At 38.1% G+C, this 27,783-nt stretch overlaps 1 protein-coding gene across 2 annotated transcripts; it reads right to left on the minus strand.

Annotated features, from left to right (window-relative positions):
* LOC132397239 (uncharacterized) lies at nt 1-27,780 on the minus strand. 2 transcript variants are annotated; one of them, XM_059975712.1, is made up of 11 exons: nt 27,578-27,780; nt 23,242-23,391; nt 17,887-18,240; nt 16,238-16,564; nt 14,849-14,965; nt 11,526-11,939; nt 9,522-9,884; nt 8,016-8,327; nt 6,420-6,746; nt 3,749-4,057; nt 1-895 (listed from the first exon to the last, which is right to left on the minus strand). In XM_059975712.1, exons 1-11 carry the CDS (start codon nt 27,600-27,602, stop codon nt 588-590), a joined length of 3,006 nt encoding a protein of 1,001 aa, XP_059831695.1. In that variant the 5' UTR covers nt 27,603-27,780; the 3' UTR covers nt 1-587. The 2 variants fall into 2 exon arrangements, with proteins under 2 accessions (XP_059831695.1, XP_059831697.1); XM_059975714.1 differs by having other exon boundaries at nt 23,242-23,469.
* Between the last annotated feature and the right edge of the window lie 3 nt (nt 27,781-27,783).

Genomic DNA, 27,783 nt, shown 5'->3' on the forward strand with positions numbered 1-27,783 from the left:
CCAAAGTAAATGATCTTTGCAGAAGCTTCTATATTGACTGTATTCACTAAAAATCAATGGTTACCACTGTACAACTGAAATGTTGCCAAACATCCATCTGGCATTCACCCACTTCAAGCTCTCTTGATACCTGGATTTGCACATCATTTTTTTTTCTCAATACCTTTTACATAATATTCACATAACTTCCTGACTCTCTTCTAGAAACTATGTGCTCAAGTACTGAAAGAGGACTGTCTCTGATGAGCATGTGAATTACCTGTAAAGAAAAACATTTTACTTAAGTTTCATTTGCCAAGTAACCATTATGTGCTGCCTCTCACTGACTTGAGCATCTGACTAGGTTTTGTACCACTGACGAATACAATTTCATAGATGGAGCAAGTTGGATCTTCAACAAGTTATGCAAACCAGTAAGTGGTTAAAAGAAAAAAGCACAGGAGCCTCAGGACTACATTTGCACCATCGCTTAACAGTTCCCACAACCTATGAACTCACTTTCAAGGGCTCATCATCTCATGTTCTTGATATTGCCTCATCACTTATCTTAAGAATTCTGCACTGGGTAGTGAAATTACAAAAGATACTTAAATCTGCAATCTGAATGTCTTCTCAACAATATCTTTGGACAGTGCATGTCGAATTTCACAAACAAAATCTTTTGAGTCTCTTGTTATGACAATTGGCAGTTTTGTAATTGTAGAGTACAGCCCATTTTCATGCATTTTCAGTGGTTCTACCACTTGCTGATCCTTCAATTTCTTCGATCCTTGTGTCCACACTACATCTATATCCACTGGGCAAAAATGTTCAATCCTGCAAGTAAGAGTGGCATTTCCACCCATTTTGGGCTGAACAGGAGTACAGCTGATTTCTGATATTTCAGGAGGCACAGCTATGGAAATAAGACACAAATATGGAATACGATTAACTGTTCAATAGCTTCAATAATAAGCAGCTAAATTCAGTGGATTCCTGTTAATTGGACCAACAGTTAATTGGGGCAGCCACTTATTTGGGACAAATTTTAAAGAATAAAAACTAAATTGGGAAAATAGCCAGGATTCCCTTCATTTACTTGGGACACTACGTTGCTTAACTGGGGCAGAAGACTTGCCGGATAGTGTCTAAATAGTGTCAGTTGCATGCACTTGAGTGGGTTTTAAACATTACACTGTGCTTAGAGTAAACAGGTATTAAGTAGCATCAGTTTCATGTTCTTGAGTTCAAAAAGCAGTGATTTTTGGCATTGATAGTCAACAAGAAATAAGCAGCAAAACACTCGGAACTGTTTGGCTCACTGTGGTTTCAAGTAATCAGGCTTTGAGATTCCAAAAATGGCTGGGAGTGAAAATGAAATGATTTCACTTATTCAGAAAGGTACAAGTTACAAAGGTATCCACAATCATCCTGAATGTTACAATGAAAATGAAGGTGTGGTGGATACAAATATTGGTTACATTGTAGGAGGGCAAATCCATTATCTGCAGTAGGTGTCAGTGCTGATTTTGTTCATTTACAGACAATCGAGAACATGGCAAATGAATTCCTCCAATAAATATTTGGAATTGATACACAGATTCATATTACTGTACAGGTGTTGGTAGTATTTTAATTTTTTCTGTATTTCATTTAAATACATACATTTTTACTCAGTTAAATGGTAGTTTGTCTTTTTATACTTTGTATCTATTTCCACAAAATCTCAACTAATTGAGGAAGCCATTTAATTGCGCCAAAATGTACTGGTCCCAATGTGTCTCAATTAACTGGAATCCATTGTACTTAATTTACATTAAGAAACTGTACAAACAAAATAAATTAGCTGTATGCAATATCTACTGAAATGAACAATAAGTCATTCCGCAGCCTCTGGCATTCACAATATATCTGAATTTATTTCTTAATGTACTGTATATACAATGATACTCTTTCACTTTAAAGTTTGTATTTCTATAGTCTGTGACAATGGAATCTGTATGCAAGCTACAAAATCAGGCTAACTACTATCTACCAGGAGTTGAAAGCTTAATTTGAGAAGTATTAAAAATTTCCAATAAAAATCAATAAAGCAGGTTTTTTCATATTTTTCTTCTTTTAGATACTTATTCCAAAATGTACAAATTAATCTGCATGGAGACTGTCTTATATCTGGAATCTGCTGCCAAAGGTGGTGGTGGAATCAAATAGGCAAGGCAAAGGAGGATTACATGGTCATAATGTGTGCATACAAAGTCAGAAAAGAGAGGCAAAATAGTTGACATGGTTTGTGCATGGTAGATCATGTCTAAACAGTCTCACAGAAATCTTCGAGGCAGTTATCAAGAAATTTGATGAAGGAAGGTCAAAGGATGTTGTCAACACAGACTTTAGCAAGGCCTTTAACAGGGACCCACATGGGAAGTTGGTCAAGAAGGTTCTGGTAGTAGATGTTTGCCTCTCTGAATGGAAGCCTGTGCTTTATGGAGCACCACCGGATCTGTTGTTGTTTGATATCTATATTAATGTTTTGAATGATAATATGGTAAACTGGTTCAGCAAACTTACAGGTAACACCAAAACTGGGATGTAGGGGACAGCAAGGAAGACTCTCAAGGTTATCAGTGAGATTTGGAACAGCTGGAAAAAATGGGCTGAAAAATGGAAAACTGATTTTAATGCAGACAAGAGTGAAGTGCTGCACACTGGGAGGGCAAACCAGATTTGGACTTACACAGTGAATGGTACAGCACTGAGGAATGCAGCAGAACAAAAGGGATTTGGAAATGGCCTTCATAAATAAGTGTATTGAGTACAAGAATAGGGATGTTATAATGAAGTTGTATAAGACATTAGTGAGGCCTAATTTGAAGTATTGTATGCAGTTCTGGTCACCTATCTACAGAAAAGATATCAAAAATATTGAAAGATTACAGAGAAAACTTACAAGGATTTTGCTAGAACATGAGGACCTGAATTATAGGGAAAGGGTAAATAGATTAGGACATCATTCCTTGAAGCACAGGAGAAAGAAGGGAGAATTGGTAGAGGTATACAAAATTATGAAGGGCATAGATAGGCAGGCTTTTTAACCCCACTGACTGGATGAGACTGCAACTAGAGGTCATACATTAAAGGTGAAAGTTTAAATATGTACTAGGAACATGAGGAGGAACTTTGTCACACAGAAGGGTGGTGAGAGTACAGAATGAGCTGCCAGCAGTAGTGGATCCAGGATTGATTTCATTATTTAAGATGTTTGGATTAAAACATGGATAGGAGGGTTATGGTCCAGGTACAGGTCAATGGGATTAGGCAGAATAATAGTTCATACTGACTAAATGGGCCAAAGGGCCTGTTTATGTGCTAAAGTGCTCTTTGACTCAAAGAACCTGCATGGATGTGATCAGAAAATGGGCTTACTTGTCATGGCTTACAACGCCATGACAATGATTATTATACTTTCTACACAATATATAATTTTAACTTTTACTGAGCAAATGAGTGTGTGTGAAGATTCTTTCATCTGACTAGGCAAACAACTTCCTTGTTGGTTCTCCTGTTCTTGGTTGTCACAGATCTCCATGTGAAGAGCCTCACAATGGATTAGACAAGCCAACGACAAGAAGTTTCTTCTAAAAACCCATGTAACGTGATGAACAAAAAAAAACATGCTTCTGAACTTTTTGCAAAATCCTTACTATCTTCAATGCCTGTTATATGCAATTTTTTAAATATTATGAAAACAGTATTTCTGCAATTCACTCACCTTTCAGGGGAAGTTGCGTGTGTTTTTTGAATTCATTTTTAGAATCGTCTTTACACAGAAAGACTAACTCTTTTCCAAAGTCTTCTGCGGTCACTACAAATGTAAGACAACTCTCTACCTTGTAAGTCTTCTGAGGGGTACATACAAAATCTGAATTAGTTACTCCTGTTTTCACAGGCTCAGATCCTTTGTACCACTCAAAAGTAAAATGTTTACTTGGAAGATCATACACCCAATAAGACACGGTTAACTGATGTCCATACGATGGAACCTTTGGCTCAATGTTGAAGTCTGAAAATTTCGGTGAGCCTACAATGAAAAGAAATTAGATTTAATAGCTACAAAAGACTTGATATGGGCATAATATATTTCCAAGCTTTTACTTAAACAATTCTTTGACATTAGGTGTTGGTGACAATGGTAGCAGTTTTGTCTATTTCCACTCATCCTTGTAAAACTGAAGAAAAGTATTAATGCTCTCTCACCATCTAGACTACAATTGTCTAAACCAAACCTAGCAACAATTAGTGTCTCTATTGGGAAGGCCAGCTATCAGACCACAAGGAAATCCTAGAATTCTGAGACATCCTGAAGCCTGATGTTAACATATATGATTGCTGGCTTCATCACTGGGCACACAACTGACTCAAATAGTGGAATAGTGATGAGGGGCAGGTAAGATCTAATTCATGTCACATGGTAATGACATACCCATGGAATCAATTGAAAGGAATCAACCAATGTGAAAAGGCAAAGATTCAATCGTTCCATTTAGTATCAGCAAATGTATACAGTATACAACCTGAAATTCTTACTCTTCACAGACATCCACAAAACAGAAGAAAATGCCAAAGAATGAATGACAGAAGTGTTAGAACCACAAAGCCCCTCCCTTCCTAATAGCAGCAGCAAAGCATCAACCCTCCCCACTTGTTCCAGCAGGAAGCATCAGCCCCACCACCCACCATGCAAGCAACAGCAAGGCCCCAGAGCAACCATGATCTAGAATTTATCAAAAACTACCCAGCACTTTGACATGCCACAGGCTCTCTCTCTTCTCTCTCACCAACAAGGGAGGGAGAGGTATCATTCCTGCCACAGCAAGAGGGGAGACCAACAGTTCACTGTTTCAGTCCCATAGTGTCACTTATTCGAGCTCACCCAACTTAAGAACCAGCAGACTCTTCCCCCACTGCACCCCCATCAAAAGAGAAATAGAGAGAAAAACAGAATGAAAGGGACAGACAGGAGAAAGACAGGCAGAGTCAGACACAGGCACAGAGCAAGACAGGGAAAAACACAGACAGATAGATCACTCAAGTGCAGAAGCCTCCAAAAGCCCTGCTGTCTCTATGTTCTCATCCGTAAAATAAAAATAGACTTTATTTTAGCGTAATTATTTGTTAGTATTTTAATGTGATTTTTTTTTAATGGCTTGCATTTCTAATTATATTCTATTTATAACTGTTCCCCATTTCAGACAAATTTGACATCATTCAAAATGTCATCAGCTGCCAAAATGGCCTGAGATGTCAAATACTCAAAATCTGCGACCCGTGTGCAAAATTAAACCCACTGCCTTCTCGGGACAACAACTGGGTGCAGCCAAGTGGGTCCTACAGGTGGCAAATTTAATCAGCAAGGTCCATGCAAGTGAAAGAAATACATGTTCAAGTCACAGGACTTCAATATGGTCCCATGCCCCTGGTGTTATCATTTCTAAGCAGTGGAGGTTTAAGAGATGTAACTAAAGTATTACCGACACTTCATGTGCATTATTCACATGGGAAGCATCATTTGCAGGTGGCTAATGATGTGGACAATGGATATTTTGTATGGGTGCCGTGCCTGTAATATCCTGGCTAGTTAGCTCAACACTAATACATCCAGAGAACAATATTCAATTATACTCCAGACCTAGTCTTGTCGATGATGTAAACACCGTATAGAGTCAGATGTACAAATCACCACTAGATATCCAGCTTCTGGTTTGCTCTGGTATGCTATTGCATGTACACACCCAGTTTGGTTGTTTCTGATCAGTAGTGACTCTAGGGTATGAATGGTGGGGCAGGTTGTCAATGGTCATTGAACATCAGAAGGAAGTAGTTAGGTCTTTTTCTTCATCGTCAGTGCTTATACGTATTCAATTTACTCAAAGAGAAAGCAGGAATATAGCATACACCTGTATTTCAACAACTAATTCGATTATAATCTTCACAAAAAAAAACTGAACCATCCCTTTTCAGAATGAAAGGAAAGTAAAGGAAGTACAAAATTGGATAATTAAAAGCGACCCTCCCAAGTTACAGAATTCACAAATTACTGCACAGAAATCCGAGATGTAGAATAAAATTTGCTCTCAGAATTTATATGAACAAAATAAGTACTTTCTTTCAACTCAACCTTCTTGATGCATGTACAGATAGTGTGGCTATGCATCCTGGACGAACATGATACAAACTCTTCCCTAGGAGAAGGGACTCTCCTGTGCCATCCTCTTCCACCCCCAGCCCCTGTAGAATGGGGGTTGCACGTGTGACATTATAATACTTAAATAGTTCTCAATTAACATTCTCAGAGCAGGTCTTGCTATAAACTCTGGCTGCTACTCTCAATGAAAATCTTCTTTCAGATACCATACTTCAATATACAGAAAATTTTAACTCACCTTTAAGAAACAATTGAAAGCATTGTTTCTGAGGTTTTGCAGACAAATTTGAATGATAAGCTTCAACTCTGAATTCAGCTTGATGATCAGCAGAGCTTGAAGTCAATGTTAATTCGGTGATTTTGTTGTATAAACCATCTTCGTTTTTAAAATCTTTATTAATGATTCCATATTTTGTATTTCCATTTATTCTCACATTATCCTTGAACCAATCAATTTGAATATCCTCTGGATAAAACTCCTTTATTTCACAGGCCAAGGTCAATTCCTCCCCAATTTCAGGGTTGACAGGATCACAGGTAATTTCATTTATTTTGGGTGAACGTACTATAAAGAGAAATAAGAAAAGCTAAAATACAGTTTAAGTTTTGTTTGAGGTATATGCTCCACAAACATTTGGTAACATGTATTTTGAACAGAATTAGTGTTTATAAAATAACAGAATGCCATAACATGAACTATCAACATTAAGCCATCAATTTAAATGTTCACTCAGGTCTCCTGATATTCCAGAAATTGTCACTTAATATTAACTCCGCGAGAAATGAGAAGTAATTTCATTCCTTCTTGTTACATTTTAAGCAATGTAATCTTTCTAATCAAAAGCCCCATGAGATGCATTTTACAGGTCTTTTGAAAAATAACAAGAATTAATCCAGAATGAATGGATGTATTGCAGTAGGGTAGTTATCAAGACTTTGGAACATCATCTAGCATTATACATCATCAACCAGCATTGTATCTTTAAGATTTTCAGAAATAGTTAATGCTCAGTCAGGCAATACATGCTGAATAACAATATTCGTGTTTTCAGAAATAAGATTTTTAATATTCCTTGTAATTTTATCATTATTCAGTCCACATTGAAATTGATCAGCAACATCATTCAATATTAAGCACTGCTCTTCAATATAATCTAATTATTTAACAGCAAGATTATTTTTCCATGGCCAAAGGTTCCTACATTGCAAAAGGAACCCAAAATCAGAGGTATTCGAGAATCTTCAAGAGTCTCTAAAGCATGTAAAAGACAAGTAAGTGTAAACAGAGTCCTGGCAAGCAGTCTAGCTACACAATTCCATCCGCTAATTACATTTACTTATTGTCCTACTGTGTTTAGAATACTATTATGTTCCCAAGTGAAAGAAATTCAAACGAGAGGACATGATTTGAGAGTTAGGGGGCAGAAGTTTAAGGGAAACACGAGGGGGTATTTCTTTACTCAGAGAGTGATAGCTGTGTGGATTGAGCTTCCTGTAGAAGTAGTAGAGGCCAGTTCAGTTGTGTCATTTAAGGTAAAATTGGATAGCTATATGGACAGGAAAGGAGTGGAGGGTTATGGGCTGAGTGCGGGTAGGTGGGACTAGGTGAGATTAAGAGTTCGGCACGGACTAGGAGGGCCGAGATGGCCTGTTTCCGTGCTGTGATTGTTATATGGTTATATGGTTATAAATGGAGCATCTATTTTGCTGACTAGATTCATTGTGGACTGAAAACTGTGAATGCAATGTATAGAACTAAAACATAGATAACTTATAACAAAAAGCTCTATATTGTTTAAATATAGTTAAGTTGATGACAAGAAAATAAACATACCTAAACTTTCAGGAATATATTCCACAAACTTTGGAAATAAAAGGCTCTTGTGATTAACCTGACACTGGTATTTACTCTCTATGTCCAATAGCGTTGGAGTTACTGTGCAAGTAGTGGTTAATTCATACAATTTGTTGTCAGGATTCTCAATAATTTCAAATGTCTCAAAGTCCATTATCACCTTCTTATCTTTGAACCACTGGACAGTAATTTCTTTAGGATAAAATGAATGCACTTTGCAAGAAAGAGTCAACTCTTTGTCTATTCTAGGGTTCACTGGGTCACACAGGATGGGATTAAGTGAAGGAAATGCTGCAAAATAGAAATAATTAAAGTTTTTCTAAGTTCATATGTATATTTCATATTCATGATAAACATACTCAAAATTCAAAACATTTTAACTAAAAAGCACAATGTGCCAGTTATGTCTTTTGTTTTTCAAAATTGTATCAGAGAATCTATAACATCCACTTGAAGTCTGAGATCAGTAATCTGCTTAACAGCACAGTCAAAATATGACACTTTCAATTGTATTCATAATGTATTTGAATGGTACATGTCAATCAGATAGGATATCCTAAACTTTAAAAAAAATGTGATAGTGTTCAAAAGTGCTAATTAACATATCCTATACATAGTTCAACCAATAATTAACAAATCTGAATCTGCTTGTAGTGAGGGGCATTAAATTATATCAGAATAAATAATGAAATAAAACACAAAGAAGGAAGAAATAAACATCCTTGGCATTGCTCCTGCATTTTCTACCTTACAATAATTTGTAATGTAGAAAATGCAGGGTCAATTTTGCACATTAATATCTAAGGAAATGCAACTGAAAGTAGAGCATACTTAATAATAAAACTAGTTCACTGGAAGGAAGTTAAAGCAGAAAATTCCTGAAATCAAAACCTTCACCTGTTCTATAAGCTTGCTCTTAAGACAGATGTTGGTTAACAGAACTACCTCACAAACTGCTGTATATTCACTACCAGTATCAAGTATTCTTATTTTAGATATAGAATACACTAGATGTAGAATACAAAACTAAGGATCTTCCTTATCACAAATCTATAATACGTGAAATGTGCTTGTGATTTGTTTATAAAGGCTGGATCAGTGGAATTTGAATCACATGGTGTAATAAAACACACATAATCATGGAAGATTCAGTTAGATTGACATCACAACTTAGCACTTTATTATTTCACCATTTGTCTCTTTTAAATACATTCTAAAGGATTAAATTAATGTTCTCCCTTTTAAAAACATACTAAGAATCCCATACAAAGAAAGCTGGATTCACAGCAACACAATTTTACACAGATGCCACAGAGATACAAGTAATAAATGATTAAATTTGACATTATTAGTCAGTAAAAAATACCTCAGTGAACTGTCACTTACTGTCTCTGGCTGAAATATCTTATTGTAATGTTAACAAAGGATAGATGACTATGCATTTTAACAAAAAATGTACTATCAAGAACTTAGAATCTGAGTTACCTTTTACATCCAGCTTAATCCGCTTTTCTGCTGGATGTTTCAAACTCAAGTGATTCACTTCACAGAAAAGCTCATCACCATCATCTTCTTGTACTGTTGCTTTAAAGGTCAACATACTGTAGATACTGTAAATGTGGCCTGGAAAACTAAACTCTTTCAAATCATGAGAATACCGGCCAATAGAGGAAGTTAGTTCGTCTCCAGTGTTGCAGAGCATCAAGCGTGACTTCTCCCCTTTTCTGTTTCTATACCATGTGATTGTTAAATGATTGGGCTTGAAAAAATTTATCGGACATGTCAGCATCACTAAACTGTTATGCTGCACAACAGAAGGAATAATTATGTTGGACAATTTAGGAGCAACTAAAGAGAAAAAGAAAATAAAGTTAGTTTAACTTGTATATAATCCCTTTCAGAAAATGTTATTATATATTCATATGATATTAATACAATGAAAAGTCATTTACAATACAGAAATTAAACTGCACATATACTTCAGCCTTGAAATACTTCAACTTTCTTTGCAACTGGTCTAGTCCCCATCTGATCTTCCCATTCTAATTTATTCTGTATCTTATAAGTGCAAGATGCTGAAAATCCAGAGAAACACACATAGAACACTGGAGGAACTCAGCTGGACAGGTAGCATCTATGGAGAGGAATAAAGAGTTGACGTTTTGGACCAAGATCCTTCATCAGGACTGGAAAGAAAGCGGAAGAAAGACAGAATCAGAACCTTCTCCCCCCTTCCTTTACAGTCCTGATGAAGAGTCCCAGTGTGAAATATTGACTGTTTATTCCTCATCATAGATGCTGCCTGACCTGCTGAGTTCCTCTGACATTCTGTATGTGTCATGCAGTATCTCTAAGTTCTCTTTCACATGCCGCGATTTTCAGACTCAATGGTGTAGCTCTGCATTTCAGGGCAAATCAGCAAAATGATCATCTCATCATGGACAATGAAGCAAAAGATTGGTCGTTCAGCCCACAAACCAGTCCCGATGTCCAACTAATCCATGAAGTTCACTTTATCTTAGTTTGCAATAATTTACCTTGGTTCAACAACCTGTTCCCAATTTTGTAACTAACTAAATTTCAAAAGTTTTCCTTTGGCTGTAAAATGCTATGAGGTTTCCTAACACTCAGAAAATACAGAAATACTAACAAAGTTCTTTAAATTTTAGTTTAACTCTTCAAACTGATCTAGTCCTGACAGCAATTTTTGGAGTGCAAGTGCCCTATGGATTTCAATAGAGGTACTATTTCAGTCCCTATCTAAGGCATTGCTATAATACTTCCATTATCCTTCTGAGCCTATAGTCCTAGACACAAGAAATACTGCAGATGCTAGAAATCTAGAGCAACACACACAATGTGCTGGTGGAGTCAGCAGCCCAGACAGCATTTATGGCTGCGAATAAACAGTCAACATCTCAGCCTGAAACATTAACTGTTTATTCCCATCCATAGACGCAGCCTGACCTGTTGTGCTCCTCCAGCACATTGAGACTATAGTCCTGTTTCCCGATCCATTTTCGTATATTGTTCATTTCAAAAAGTGGAGTAAATTTATTTCCTTAATTATATTTCTTGGTGGCACATATTTATCTGTAACAATGTAAGAAAGCCTTTAAAGAAATTATTTTACTATATTGGATGTACACAAAACTAATCAATCTGCTATACATAAGATCTATTCTCACATAACTTAATCATACACCATAGCAAATTTCAGCAGCAAAAAATATCATTTTTCAAAACTCTTTTAAAGTCAGAGTATGCAATTAAAAATGAATAACCATGAACTCCAAAAGAAAAGTAAAGAACATCAACACAATAAATTGGAAAATCCAAGATTGTAAATTCCGAGCTCTGCAATCATGTACTTATTAATTTGAATCATAAATGGGGATGCAGATCTAACATTTGAACAAATTAAATATGGCATGCCCACTTGGCCTCCCAACACAGCAATGACTTTATATTGATTCATAAAATACTTACTTCCATCAACACATAAGCAGATCCATTTTTCCTGTGTTCCAGCCGGATGCCACACTCTACAAAAGACTTGTACTTTGTTATCCTTTATTACATCAGGATTAACTTCAACAGTGCTAGAAAGGCTGTATGTTCCATCATTATTGTCCTTGAAACTTGGTGTGTGGAGTTTCCAATTATCCGGTGTTTTATTCCCTCTCTCTGTTAATTCTCTCCTGATTATTGGCCTAAAACTTTCTATTATCTGGTAACTTTTGAATTCGCCAATTAACTCCTCTCCAGCGTCACCTGGTCTCTTCAAATACCATCCAACATGGATCACATTCGGTCGGAATCCAGACACATGGCAAGTGATCTCTGTAAGTTCTCGGTGTATAATTTGAGCTGGCAACTGAATATCTGATAACTTGGGTAGAACTGAGAAAGAAAGAAAAAGAAATATAAACTTGGATTACTCAAAATTATCTTTGACTACTCTTAAAAATTATTATCAGTTAGGATGAACAAGCCTTAGTGAAGACTCAAGTTTATTTGTCAAATACTATTATTTGATTTCAATCATATTTCTTGTTTGCCATCCAGAAGTCAATATTATATGAGGTTGTTAAACAAGATAAGAGCCCATGATATTACAGAAAAGATGCCAGCATGGATAGAATTTTGACTGGTTGGCAGGAGGCAAAGAATAGGAATATAGGAATAGGAGCCTTTCCTGGTTGGCTGTCAGTGGGAGACTAGTGGTGTTCCACAGGGGTCAATACTGGGACCGCTGGACCGCTTCTTTTCATGTTATATGTCAATGATCTGGATGATAGGATTGATGGCTTAGTAACCAGGTTTGTGAACAATATGAAGGTACATTGAGGGGTAGTGTTAAGAAATCAGGGAGTCTACAGAAAGACTTAGATTAGGAGAATGGGCAAAGAAGTGGCAGATAGAACACAGTGTCGAGAAGTCTATTTTGGTAGAAGGATAAAGGCATAGACTATTTTCTAAATGGCGAGCAATTTCAGAAATCAAAGATATAAAGGACTTGGGAGTCCTCAAGCAGGGCTCCTTAAAGGTTAACTTGCAAGTTGCGTCAACAGTAAGGAAGGCAAAGGCAATGTTAACATTCATTTTGAGAGGACTAGAGTATAAAAAGGAGGATGTAATGCTGAGCCTTTAAATGGCAATGGTCAGAGTGCATTTCGAGTGTTGTGAGAAATTTTGGGCCCCTTATCTAAAGGAGGAGTTACTGACATTAGAGAGGGTCCAGAGGAGGTTTATAAGAATGATCCCTGGAATGAAAAGGCTAACATGTGAGGAGCAGTTGCTGGCTCTGGGTCTGTACTCACTTAGTTTAGAAGAATGAGGGAGAGCTCATTAAAACCTACTGAATATAGAAAAGCCTAGATAGAGTGCACATGGAGAGGATGCTTCCTGTAGTGGGGGAGTCGAAGACCAGAGAACACAGCCTCAGAATACAAGGAATCTCCTTAGAACAGAGATGAGAAAGAATTTCTTTAGCCAGAGGGTGGTGAATCTGTGGAATTCTTTGCCAGTGATGGCCATGAAGGCCAAGTTATTGGCTATATTTAAAATAAAAATTATAGGTTCTTAACTAGTAAGGGCATCAAAAGTCACGAGGAGAAGGCAGGGGAAGGGGTTGAGAAAGATAATAAATCAACCATGATGGAATGGTGAAGCAGACTCAATGGGATGAATGTCTTAATTCTGTACCTCTGTCTAACGGTCTTAGTTAAATTAGATCAATGGTAGGTGAACTGCAGCCTTATTATGATTCATTCTACGAGGATGAACTTAAAGACAATGCTTAATGATCACAAGCTACTGTTACATTCCCATGACACCAAATACATAAATGACAATTCCTAAGGTGGCATCAGTATTTCTGACAGATAATGAGCAAATCAAGGCTATGTAAAAGGAACATAAATGTATAAGCTTAGTGCAAATTTAAATTACGTAGAAAAACAAATATCCTGTAAAAGTGGGACCAAATGTAGGACAATAGGGCTGTTCTATAGGGCTCATCAGTCTTGGACAGCAGCCCGCTAGAAGAAGGAAAGCTCTGAGTTTAAACCTCCGGTGCCTTGTGGTCATACCCACCCACGGGAAAGGCTTCGGGAGTAAACCCCGAGGAAGAACCCCCAGGGTCTCTAAGGCAGTTTGATGTTGTTTACAACTTCACTCTGGCAACCACTGCGACGACACTGGTGCCAAGCTGTATCAACATTTGCCCTTCCCTTGAACTACATCAGTGATGCGGAGAGGGAGAACCCACTGCATGGGCAACAGCCAGTTCTTCAAATCTTCCCACCCAGGATTGTGCCCTGGAGAGAACACAGTCCAGCAGAGGCAAAAACCCGTGATCCCCTGGGATCGATGGCTGCCTACCAGCATTGTTCAAAGTTCTGCTGCCAGTTCCAATGTGTGGAAAAAGCATAAAATGTGCCACACAGAAGTGAGGTAACAAACCACAAAATATTAGGAGTCCAAAATATGTCTGTTGTTTTAAAATATACATGAGAAATAAAAAAATAACACATCTACTGTACATTCACAGTCTGCAGTACAGTTTAGAGACAGCACATTGCACCAGTCTGTCCAAAGGTTTTTTTTGAAGGTCTACTTTGTCCAGTTTACATTGGAAACACTTTGAAACACACTGGTGGCTTTCCCAACCGGTCAAAACGACTGCTCAAAGATCTAAAGAAACTAAGGCTTCCTTGTGTTACCAGCAAAATATAAATTCAGGCACGAAATAGTAAATATAAAAATAATAAATCAACATCATTTTCCTCAATGCAGCAGTTAACAAATTAATTTAACAAATAGCAATTTCCTCAATTAACAATTTGATCCTTAGAATTTCCTTCCGATGTAAGTGTTGTTCAATTCACTTAAGTTCCAAAAGAACTAAGCGGTGGTTATTGGTAACCCTGCTGAATCAGTGATATAAAACAATTGTCCAACAATAAAATGCAAAAGTAACAGTGACATTTTGCAGCTTTATAAAGCAAACTATTAGCATTCAAGAAAAGATTCTACACAAGAAGCGCATGAAAATTATTCAAACTATGAAATAAACTTACAGTAACATTTCACAATTAATTTCAGTTCAAAGATTAAACATTCGTATTTAGTAATATCAAATGAAATAAATGAAAATCTCAAAACTGTAGCAAGTTTTGTGCAGCACTGGTTAACCAGAAAATTATAAAATCTAGCATAAAAGCATTAAGTTTTTATTGTGTCCCATCCCAATAATTTTAAGTTTCCTTTGAGTCAGTAACGACAAATTACTGGTACACAGACATTACCTTTGTACATGTACCGCATGTACAGAAAAATTCCTGTGCCTATTAGTAATACAGAGATAATAAGACTTGCAATGACGCTTCCAACTATTGATTTTTCGGATATTCGAATTTCTGCTTCTGTTAAAAAGAAGTGCAAAAGAATTTACAAGATGGTCACTTCAAAGTCTTTTCCGAGTAGCTGTAATCTTTTAAACACAAAGTACACTGCAGATGCTGTGGTCAAATCAAGATGTACAAAAAGTGCTGGATGAACTCAGCAGGTCAGGCAGCATCCATTGAAAGGAGCAGCCAAAGGAACAGTTGGCTGCTCCTTTCAACAGATGCTGCCCGACCTGCTGAGTTCATCTAGCTTTTTTGTACGTCTTGAGCTGTAATCTTTTGTTGAGTATCAAGTCACTAAGAAACAATTTTGAAACATGGAATAATTTAAAGTCCATTAATAAAGAGAAATAAATAAATTTTCTTACTTTCTACTTATGATTCAACTGACAACCCAAGAACATCTCTCCACCATTGCCAATTTCCACGGTATTTATAAAAGTGAAAGTACTTTGAAATCAAGTAAAATTAACTCTGTAGTTACACAATTGTCAAAAAACTTAATGCCTAATTAAAAAGGACAGTGAAGTGATGGGATGGAAGAAGCAACTGTGAGAAACTTCCCATTAAAGGCACAACACTTTGGCAAAATAACTATCAACAATACACATGTATTTAAATTTACTTGCACCTGCGCAACAGTTCATGGATACATAGGCATAAAGATTCACCAAAATAATGTGTGTTAATATTCAGTTTAAACAACGCTCTAAAAGCCTTTGAAAATTTTATGTCAAAATAAATTTTCTTTAAAAAAAATCAGACCTGTTTTCCTAATAAATTTTACAACTACAACCCCAGCCCCAACCCCATTCTGGTCTCACACATGAAATAGACATGCTATTTCAAGATATCATGAGACAAATTTACTGGGTGGATAACAAAAAATATCCAAGGTTATTGTCAAAGCCTCCTTGAAAAAAAATGCAATGGCATTTTCTGGAATCTCTGCCCATGATTCTGATTCCCCAAAAGTGGAGAAAGAGCACTCTAGGTTGAAGTGTGAACCTTGAACAAGAGGATCATATGAAAATCTAATACAAATGATGGAAAAGCATATCCTCTCTCCCCCACAGTGGAAACTACCTATCTATCCCAATAAGGCAACAAATCCCAAGTCGTCTAATGAGCTACAGAATCAGAGCCGATCCAAGAGTTCCTGGAACCCAAGAGATGGCCTAAAATAGACAGCAGCAATCCACCAAGGTTGCTCTCCAAATGGGAATTTAACTAAAAGTTCCAAGCTTCAAATTTTAATTTTTGAAAAAAAACAAGTGTACTACAACTAACCTTTCAAAGTCACTGCAGCATCCGCAGTATATGGTTCTGGAAAAGTCTTATGCGTCACGCGGCATCTGAAACTGCTGCCAATGTCTTCTTTCTGAGGCTCAAACCGAACTTCAGCAGTTAATTTGCAAGTTCCATCAGGATTTTTGGTTGGTGGGGCAATGCATATATCTGGTAACAATTTTGTTGTACTTTGTGATGGACTTAACTTAAACCATTCTACATTGCTTTCACAAGGGTAATAGCCATCCAAATGACAACCCAAAAACATCTCTCCACCATTGCCAACTTCCACAACCTTTTTGGAAACAACAGTCACCATAGGTTGTGCTGTAACACAAAAATTGTACATTAATTTTACAATGGTACTTCAACTTAAGTAGCATCAGTTTAGCAAAGCTACTGTATACAATAAAAATGCATTCAACTGTAAGGAAATATATTGGAACATCAAACATATATGCCTGGATACACATACATGCCACCAACAAAGACAACTGTAGAATTGAGAGGCTAAAATAAGTCTGGAGCTGAGCAATGACTTGATAGGACAAGGACAAAAGAATGAATGGGTTATATAGAAGAACAATGCAGAAGACAGCTTAGATTAAAGCCAGCATCGTAGCTATAACTGGGTCAATAATAATTTGGACACTTAACAGTAGCCAATTAATCTCCCTATCAGCATGTGACTAAGATTTGGGAGGAAACAAGAGCACTTGGAAGGATCTCTTAGTGTCACAGGGAGTACATGCAATTCCACAGGATTGAACCCAAGTCAGTGAGGCTGTGAACTGCAGCTCCACTAGATACATGCACCTTTGACAATATAAAATTTCATGACAGTGAATATGCAGGTTTTAATCTATTTCAGTTGCACACCAAAAAGAGGAATTTTTAGCACCTAATTCCATATCATGTACAAAAGCAGCTAACACTTATAGGTTACATTATCTTTACTTGAGTTGTGTAATTTCTGAATTCCGCACATCTCTTTGGAAATGCTCCCTTCCATGATTTGACACTTTTAAAGCAGAATTGATTGACACAATGAACAGTGCATTATTTGACATATTGTTGCTAATGGGAACATTCTGATGAAAGGGCATTAGTCCAAAACATTAGTTGTTTCTTTCTTTACAAATGCTGCTTTACTGCTTCAACTTTGCTGTTTTGTGTCAGATTTCCAACATCTATATCAATGTGTTCCCATGACTGAGATCCATGACTACATTGACCTTATTTTATTTTAAACTTGAATTCATTTGAAATGCTGAATGCACAGATTTTGAACTACTGCAAGTTTGCATTCGAAGTAACTCGATCATTTGTATAAATGTGTTGTGTAAAGATCATCAGCTTGTGAGACAGCATTTACATATAGACCATTATGAAAAATGAGATTAGAAAACACACACATAAATTATTCTGCAAAATCAAACTAAGACATCAGCTGTCTTTCAGTTCATAGCTTCTACCTGACATTATTTTCAAAAATTTTTGTCCTTAATTAGGATCTCCAATAAATGTAGAACTTTGCTTTCATACTAAGACAAAACATTGTTTCCAAAAATATTTTCACTAAAATACAAACTTACATATAATAAGATGCCACTGTATAATTTACAGTTACATGAAGTAAATCATCTTACCTAAAACTTCAAGCTTCACTCTCACAGATTCTTTATAATCTGGTGGAATAACAACCTCACACTTGTACTCTCCACTGTGTTTCAATGTAACGTTTCTCAGCAAAAGTGCCATATTTCCATTTTGAATAGTGTTTGCAGCCAGCTCAGCTTCTTCCCAATGAGATGTTATTTGCCCATTAGAATGCATAAGGACATTTACTGCTTCAGTACCCTGACCGAAAGTCCATAAGACGCCTAAATCCTCTGGATTCAATGAGATCCCAGTCAGGTTGGCAATTTGACACTGCAGAAGTCCATTTTTGTTAAGGATTACTTCCACTGGACCTTTATTCGTTTTCAGCTGCAAATTTCCTTCTATAAATTTAAGACAAAATATAGAACAGAGTGAATTGGACAAAATTGTGCATACATTTATCTTAGCCTATATAGAAAACATTATAGACCATTTATCCAACTATTCCAATATTTAAAATTATTATTTTTGTTATGAAATACTTGTTTTCACATCATACATCAGTCCCTAACTTCCTTAACTCTGAGTTCCTTCCCATTGTCACATCCCAGTGATAATAAACCTGATTCTAATTCTGATTTGTACAACCAGCTAAGATTGCTGCATTCCTCACTTTCTAGAATCTTTCACTTCTCAATTATAATTCCTCCACCGCTGACAATTGTACCTTAAGCTTCCTATGACCCAAGTTTTGGAACTCCAAACATGACATCTCCTTTCTTACTTGAAGACACCTTTTAAAATGGCTTATGGCTGTTGCACAATAAAAAGACTGAGGCACTTGTCAAAGCACATTTCGTTTGCTAACACTTTTCTGTGCTGTGCCTTAAGATCCTATCTTTTTATAACTTCACTATTAATTAGGTCATCACAGTTTCTGATCCAAATCTGAACTCAGGTAAGATTCCAAAGAGTCATTGCAAATCATAAACTAAAGAAAACAGAAGAGATATGACAATGATCATTTCAGGTTATTTTCCACATTAAGGGTGTCAATGAAGTAGATGAGAGGAGGGAAACACAATTTGTGAGCACTGCATCTCAGTACAGCCACCACAAAGGCATTACGACGAAATACCACAGTCTAAAGTCCTGTCAAGAACACAAGAAACAGGAGTTGGAGTTGGCCACCAGTCCCCCCAAAAGTTCCCCTTTTAATATGATCTGGGCAAATCTATGCTGGCCTCAACTCTGCTCCCTTGCAAGCTTTCCATAGCCCTCATAAACTCAAATGTTTCAGACATTTACTGATCTCCACTTTATATGATCTGGCCTCCACCACCTTCTGACTTTCAGAGATTCACTTCACTCAGAAATTTCTACACACCTTAATCTGCATATCAACCTCTCCTCAGCAGACATTACCTGCACTTTTTGCTACCCTGGTAAAGCAACCAATATAACCAAAGACCCCACTCATTCTGGATATTTTCTCTTCTTGTCCCTCCTATTTGACAGAAGCTACAAGAGCCTGAAAATATGTACCAAAAGGTTCAAGGACAGCTTCTTTCAGACCAGTACAATGAGATGGAGCCTCAATCTCACAACTGACCTCACCATGGCCTTGCGCCATATTATCTACACTGCACTTTTTTTGTAACTGTAACACTATTTTCTCCAGTCTGATATTGCTTTCCCCTTGTACTTTCTCCATGCGCTGATTTGATGTGACAAAATCTGTTGGATGGGATGCAAAGCAAAGTATTTTAGTGTACAAAGTTGTAATTCGGTACACATGACAATAATAAACCAACTTACCAACGGATCAATGTAAATAACCAACCCCAGACATCCCACCTCTCCCGGAAGTTCCGGGAGTCTCCCGCATATTGATAGTGGCTCCCTGACGCCCGCAAATTATATACAATATCCCAGAAATCGATTTTTTCGAGAGGTAGAGGGGGAGAGAGAGGGGGAGGGGGGACAGAGGAGGGGGGAGAGGGGGCCATCCTGATTGGTCTCTCTTCGTGCTAAGTAGACCTATCAGCTTTCTCTGTGGGCGGGCTTTACAGTCAACCTCAAAAATAATGACAGTGATGCTCGCTGCACTGTTCACAACAGTGACTTTTCTATTGCCCATGGTGGGTTAAAATGTAAAAGACATGTTGAGGTGAGTTTAAAAGGTGTCACTCGTTCATTAGCATAGCTAAGTTAGTTAAAATATCTGGCTAGCTGCTAAGGAGCAACTCTATTGATGTCCTATGTGATGAGTCCAAACTCCCTGTAGACTTGCTTAAAGTTGTAATAGAATAAAAAATGACTCCATGATAATATAAGTACATACTCTAATGTTACATTCTCTGCATATACTCAACTTGGTTTACAGATTAGACAAAATCACTGAACAAAGTATTACATACACCCTTGGAGGTCAACTAGGGAGGGGTGATATGGAGTTGCAGGGACGGGGGTGCTATCTCCCAGAAATGAGTTATTGCAGGGTGGGATGTCTGCAACCCTTTATAACCATATAACCACATAACAATTACAGCATGGAAACAGGCCATCTCAGCCCTTCTAGTCCGTGCCAAACACTTACTCTCACCTAGTCCCACTGCCCTGCACTCAGCCCATAACCCTCCATTCCTTTCCTGTCCATATACCTATCCAATTTTATTATTAAACAACAATATCGAACCTGCCTCTACCACTTCTACTGGAAACTCGTTCCACACAGCTACCACTCTCTGAGTAAAGAAGTTCCCCCTTGTGTTACCCCTAAACTTTTGCCCCTTAACTCTCAACTCATGTCCTCTTGTTTGAAACTCCCCTACCCTCAATGGAAAAAGCTTATCCACATTAACTCTATCTACCCCCTCATAATTTTAAATATCTCTATCAAGTCCCCCCTCAACCTTCTATGCTCTAAAGAATAAAGACCTAACTTGTTCAACCTTTCTCTGTAACCTAGGTGCTGAAACCCAGGTAACATTCTAGTAAATCTCCTCTGTACTGTACTCTCTCTATTTTGTTGACATCTTTCCTATAATTCAGTGACCAGAACTGTACACAATACTCCAAATTTGGCCTCACCAATGCCTTGTACAATTATAACATTACATCCCAACTCCTATACTCAATGCTCTGATTTATAACGGCCAGCATACCAAAAGATTTCTTCACCACCCTATCCACATGAGATTCCACCTTCAAGGAACTATGCAACATTATTCTTAGATCACTCTGTTCTACTGCATTCCTCAATGCCCTACCATTTACCATGTATGTCCTATTTTGATTAGTCCTACCAAAATGTAGCACCTCGCACTTATCAGCATTAAACTCCATCTGCCACCTTTCAGCCCACTCTTCTAACTGGCCTAAATCTCTCTGCAAGCTTTGAAAACCTACTTCACTATCCACAACGCCACCTATCTTAGTATCATCTGCATACTCAGTAATCCAATTTACCACCCCATCATCCAGATCATTAATGTATATGACAAACAACATTGGACCCAGTACAGATCCCTGAGGCACACCACTAGTCACTGGCCTCCAACCTGACAAACAGTTATCCACCACTACTCTCTGGCATCTCCTATCTAGCCACTGTTGAATCATTTTACTACTTCAATATTAATACCTAACAATTGAACCTTCCTAACTAACCTTCCGTGTGGAACCTTGTCAAAGGCCTTACTGAAGTCCATATAGACAACATCCACTGCTTTACCCGGCAACTTTCCTAGTAACCGCTTCAAAAAATTCAATAAGATTTGTCAAACATGACCTTCCACACACAAATCCATGTTGACTGTTCCTAATCAGGCCCTGTCTATCCAGGTAATTATATATACCATCTCAAAGAATACTTTCCATTAATTTATCCACCACTGATGTCAAGCTTACAGGCCGATAATTGTTAGGTTTACTCTTAGAACCCTTTTTAAACAATGGAACCACATGAGCAATATGCCAATCCTCCAGCACCACACCCATTTCTAATGACATTTGAAATATTTCTGTCAGAGCCCCTGATATTTCTACAATAACTTCCCTCAAGGTCCTAAGGAATATCCTGTCAGGACCCGGAGACTTATCCACTTTATATTCGTTAAAAGCACCAATACTTCCTCTTCTTTAATCATCATAGTTTCCATAACTACCCTACTTGTTTCCCTTACCTTACACAATTCAATATCCTTCTCCTTAGTGAATACCAAAGAAAAGAAATAGTTCAAAATCTCCCCCATCTCTTTTGGCTCCACACATAGCTGTCCACTCTGATTTTCTAAGGGCCCTATTTTATCCCTCACTATCCTTTTGCTATTAATATAACTGTAGAAACTCTTTGGATTTATTTTCACCTTACTTGCCAAAGCAACCTCATATCTTCTTTTAGCTTTTCTAATTTCTTGCTTAAGATTCTTTTTACATTCTTTATATTCCTCGAGCACCTCATTTACTCCATGCTGCCTATATTTATTGTAGACCTCTCTGTTTTTCCTAACCAAGTTTCCATATCCCTTGAAAACCATGGCTCTGTCAAACTTTTAACCTTTCCTGTCAACCTAACAGGAACATAAAGATTCTGTACCCTAAAAACTTCACCTTTAAATCACCTCCATTTCTCTATTACATCCTTCCCATAAAACAAATTGTCCCAACCCACTCCTTCTAAATCCTTTCACATCTCCTCAAAGTTAGCCTTTCTCCAATCACAAATCTCAACCCTGGGTCCAGACCTATCATTCTCCATAATTATATTGAAACTAATGGCATTGTGATCACTGGACCTCTTGTATCTTGTACTTCTAACCCTTTGTCCATGCACTTCCACAAGTGGAAATACTTAACATCCACCCTGTCAAGCCCCCCCACAAGGATTTTATTCATAAATCTAAGAGCCACATTTCTTTTTTTCAAAACTATGAGGAATACAAACACAAACTGTCCAACCCCTGAGACCATTATGTGTAACAGCCCTTCAAACACTTCAAATGGTATACTGTTTTAAGAAACATGAGTGACATTGCTACTTCCTTAAAAGGAACTTTTAAGGTTGAACACAATGCATATGTAGAAAAAACATGTACTGATTATGGCATATTTCCTGTCTATATTTTAATAAATAATTTCTCAAAGTAAAGAAAGCTACAAAGCACAACCTAGCAGTGCTGATCGCTCGGTGCATTATAGATCACCTGATGATAAGATAAAATGAACTGAGAGAGGCAACTGCGCGGGTTGAAGCGCAGCATAACGAAACACGGTTCTGGGTTCCGGCTCCCCGACGCCCTGGCCTCGATTCGATGCGGCTCGGCCTAGCCGGGCCCGTCAGTAGTCTCTCTCCCTTCAGCACTCCTCCCAACCCACCCCCAGCCCAACCCGGTTTTCACCTGAAAGCGGCACCAGGACCATCAGCGCGATCACCAACACCAGCCACGATAAGCTCCCCATCCGGCCCATGACCCTCCGTCTTCTACATCGCATCGCCGGCTGGTCAGCTCTTCCTCTGGAACCTCCCTTGTGCGTTTGTTTCACTTTCGCTGCGGAGAGGGCGGAAGACAGCAGAGCCTTACGTTAAAGGGAGGTGCCAGGCCTTCTCAGGGAGATAGAGACGTCGCCTTTCCGAGAGGGGAGAAAAATTTTTTTTAAAAAACTTCTCTCAGACACACAAGCGACCTCCTTCATCCCAGAGACTTGAGGCAGCCCCTCTCCAAAGACACGAGTGACCACTCTTTTCTTTTCCAAAGAGGGGACAGGGAGGGGGGGGAGGGGGGTCGGGGGGGAGAGAGGGCGACGGGGACAGGGGGAGAGGGGACAGAGGGAGTGGGCGGGAGAGAGGGGAACAGGAGGAGGGGCGGGAGAGATGGGGATGTACAGGGGGAGAGAGAGAGGGGGACAGCGGGAGGGGGTACAGGGGATGGGGAGGTGTGGGAGAGAGGGGGAACGGAGAGAAGGGGCACAGGGGTGGGAGAGAGGGCGACAGGGGGAGGGAGAGGGGGAGAGAGAGCAGTGGACAGAGGGAGGGAGAGGGAAAGGGGAGAGTAGGGGACAGGGGAGGAAGAGGGGGACAGGGGAGGGAGGGGGAGAGATAGAGATACATTTTGTTTTCCTGTGCATCTCTGACCCCGCTCTGTAGAGAAAGAGAGAGACAGTACCGAAAAATTTACCCTGATTCTGATCTTTATGCCAATAGACAGAGCAAGAGATTTAGATAGATCCCTGGAGGAACAACTCTTTTCCCCAAACAACAAGCATCCTGTCATGATGTTCCCCTAACAGGATACATGTTTCCTTTAGTACACCACCCACTGCACTTTCATACAGATATTCATCCTCGATTGTGACTGACTGATGAACAAGTATGCACTTCCTAAGTGGTTTCTAGCTGTGTACCAATACCAGTGATACTAAACTACCCAGCATCAACTCGTAGCTGATACCTAAGTGCACACAATTATATTTACATCTATCTCCATGATAAGTCACAAATCACAAACCTAGGCTGTCAGCTTAATCAGTGTACTGAATCTGAAAGAATCCACGATACCATATGTATGATAAGGATTTGTTTCTCAGCCTGTGGTAGAAATGGTTGGAACTAGTGTCGGATGGGATACTTGACCATTCTGGAACAGCTGGGTTGAAGATTGCTGATGCGTGTTGAGAATAACCTTGGATGATAAGTGCAGTACCGGGAACCCCAATTAATAAGATATAGGCCCCTGGAACCAGGAGAGAGGATGCATCTGTGGGTAAATTATGAGCCCTGATAACAGGGAACAAAGAGGACTGTTAGACTCATGCTGAGAGAACAACTGACCAATTATTGGCCAGTGGCTTTCAAGCGACTGATCACTGATTCTTGAGAATTTGGATAAAACAGGTTTTAATTTTGAAAAGAAAAAAATTTAAATGTTAACAAATCTAAACTTAAATGTTTATTAGAACGAGGTCTCAGCAATCAAGCAATATTTCGGTGCAACTTCCTGATTTTGTAATTTTTTCATAAAATATGTGTTTTTCCTGTCATTACTTAGATTTTGTCAACACAGTCAGACACAATAAAAATCCAATTATTCCTATTTAATTAGTCTTATATAGATTTAGATTTAAATCACTGTGTCTGCACCATAGGTACACATATATACTGTTAAATGTTGAATATTCACTCTTGTTCATTTTTTTATACTAATTCACGTGTACTTTAAAAGATCTTACCTCATGCAACTTTTATCATTAGCATTAAATAAACAAAATAACAATTTTGGACACAAAATAATGTTTTTAATTTTAAAGAGACAATTACTTTAATAAATCAAATGCTTTGGAGGAACAGATTGTAGGCATATTAATTTTAAATAAAGCAAGTTCCATCTGATGGTGGTGACTGAGACCTGACGGTGGTGGCAGTAACCTAATTACAACAAACAATTCCAGCCTTTTCTCCACTCAAGTCAATGCTTCCTTGCTTAACAACTTTATTTAACAATTTGGTACAACAAATAACAATTTGTCATGTACATTTTATCCTTCTGTAAATATTAACAATGGTAAACAGCACAATAAAAACTACAGTACAACTGCAATGTTTAAGCATAAACATCAGAAAACACACCAGGAACTAAAAAAGAATTCCATCCATTTCTGGGCTAGAAAATCTTCAAAAACATTCAGTCAGCTTTATCAGGAAGGAGACGATTAATATGCTCCTCCTCTATGAAGTCCATGACTTCAGCAGACAGGGAGTAGATCACCCTCGTCCTGCTTGCACAACCCAGTGATGATGGCTCCATCAGTTTGACCAGAATATCTTCAACTGGTGCGAAGCACATATCCTTTCCACCTGGTTTTGGATGGAAGCACGTGTTGGGCCCATAAGGGTGGAAAAACTTCACTGTAACATCTTGATGATGAGCATCTACAGTGACAGCCTTTGCTAGCCACCAACTTTGGCCATAAATGACTGCAAGCCAATCTCCACAATTAATGACACCAGCAGATATATCTGTTGTAGTCCCATCAGAACCATGCTGGGGTTCCTGCTCCATTTCCTCCAACAGCATTGTCAAAGGCCTTCTGCTCTTTCCCATTGTGGTAGGGCCATCATTCTCCTCAGCCTGTACCCTGGCAAGTGTATTTTCAGTCAACTGAAATGTTGTTGGGCTGAAACACTGACACATCAGTGGCTCACTGCAGAAACATGACAATGATCTACAATAGATGCTGTTTCCCTAAGGTATGACCTGGTGGATTTTCCTCATTGCTGGCACAGGTTTTAGTGGTTGAGAAAGGAGTGCATCATATGTCTGTATGATACCTTCAGCAATATGATAGAGCTGAGTACAGCAAAGGTTTCTCCCAGCCATCTCATGGAAGATTTTGCTTCCCTATAGCATCTGCTCTTTTTTTTTTCTAGGTGATTCTTGGTTTTTTTTAATTTCTAGTTTGCTCTCGTTGCCAACACTTTTTCAGTTTGTTCCTATATTTTATTATCCCTTGAAGTTTATTTTTCAAAGCTTTCATCTCTCTCAAGTAGCTTGCTCTTGTTTCCTTTCTTTCCCTTTCCCCTGCGAGCTGGCTCCTGTGCGGTCTGATCCCATGGACTATCTGGGGGAGTTTCTGGGCATTCTGGGCCTTTCTCATGCTCTCTTGACTCTTGCTGTCTATATTTTTGCGTCTTTCTCTTATTCCTCTTCCCTTTCATTCAAATCACTGATAGTTTTTATCTTTCCATCCTCTACTCCCTTCTTCCATCTTTGTTTTTTCTTTCTCAGGTATTCCTTCTTTAACTCTGCCTCACTATATGTTTTCTCTGTCCACTTCTTTTGGTATTCCTTGTTTCTTCACCTTCGCTCCTCCACTGATAGCTGCTGCCTACCTAACTTCCTAAAGTACATAAAAGGAAGGTCAGAATTTAATGGAATTACTATGAAATTGTGCAAAATTACTATGAATGTAATTATGTTCAATTTGGTGAAATTTTATAAAATGATTATGAAATGGTGCAACTAAATTCATTTATGGTTTTAGTCATTGGGGATACATATAGTAAGGAAATATTGTAGGCCTGTGTGTGGAAGAAATAAAGGGAAAATTATGTATATTATAAATAAAGAGGTTAATGAAACATTACAAGCCATATTACCAATTATTGTGACCATAAATTATATTCAAACCTCCATTGAGGATGATTTGGATGTTTTTGTCAGCACCATCAAACTATGTGTTACTAACCATCAGGCAGAAAGCCTGACGGTGTTAATGTCTGACGGTGGTGACAAAAACACACTTTTTTACATGACACGCATGAGCTGTATACAGGAGCCATCTTCTTTTTCCTCTTTTGCCTCTGGCCTCTACTTAAAATGCATAAATTTATGTCATAATTTAAAATAATTCTTTTTATACTGAAGAGACAGTGTTGACACGTCATGGTTGTGACAGTAGCAACATCAATAAATATGTAAAAATTATTGAAAAAATAGCAAACTTAATCTGTTGTAAAAAAAATCACTCCCTACTTGTACATAGTTCTTTCCTTTTGCTTGTTTTTTCTTTCCACTCTTTTCTATAAGTGTATACCCCAGATAAATACTTTGTGGAGATTTTGTGATATATATGATTATATGATATATGTGTACAATGTTTGAAATACATCTGATGGAAATGTTTGATGAACTTAAATTTAAAAAATTACAGAAAAAAAGAAAAAAATAGCAAACTTACAGGAGCTTGTTTGACCTTGTTGCATTTAGCAAATGTGGAGGGTGGGAAGGGGGTCCTCAGAAGTATACTTGAACATGTGGTCGCCCGGAGCGGGAGTAAGGAGTGCTCGTGATCGACAGACGACTGGAGATCGGAGGATCAGCCGTTGTAGGAAGGCCGAGACCCTCGGACCTACCTGGAGAGTACCTGAGGAGGAAGGTAAAGCT

This window comes from Hypanus sabinus, chromosome 7 (genome assembly GCF_030144855.1).
Source record: "Hypanus sabinus isolate sHypSab1 chromosome 7, sHypSab1.hap1, whole genome shotgun sequence".
NCBI lineage: Eukaryota > Metazoa > Chordata > Chondrichthyes > Myliobatiformes > Dasyatidae > Hypanus > Hypanus sabinus.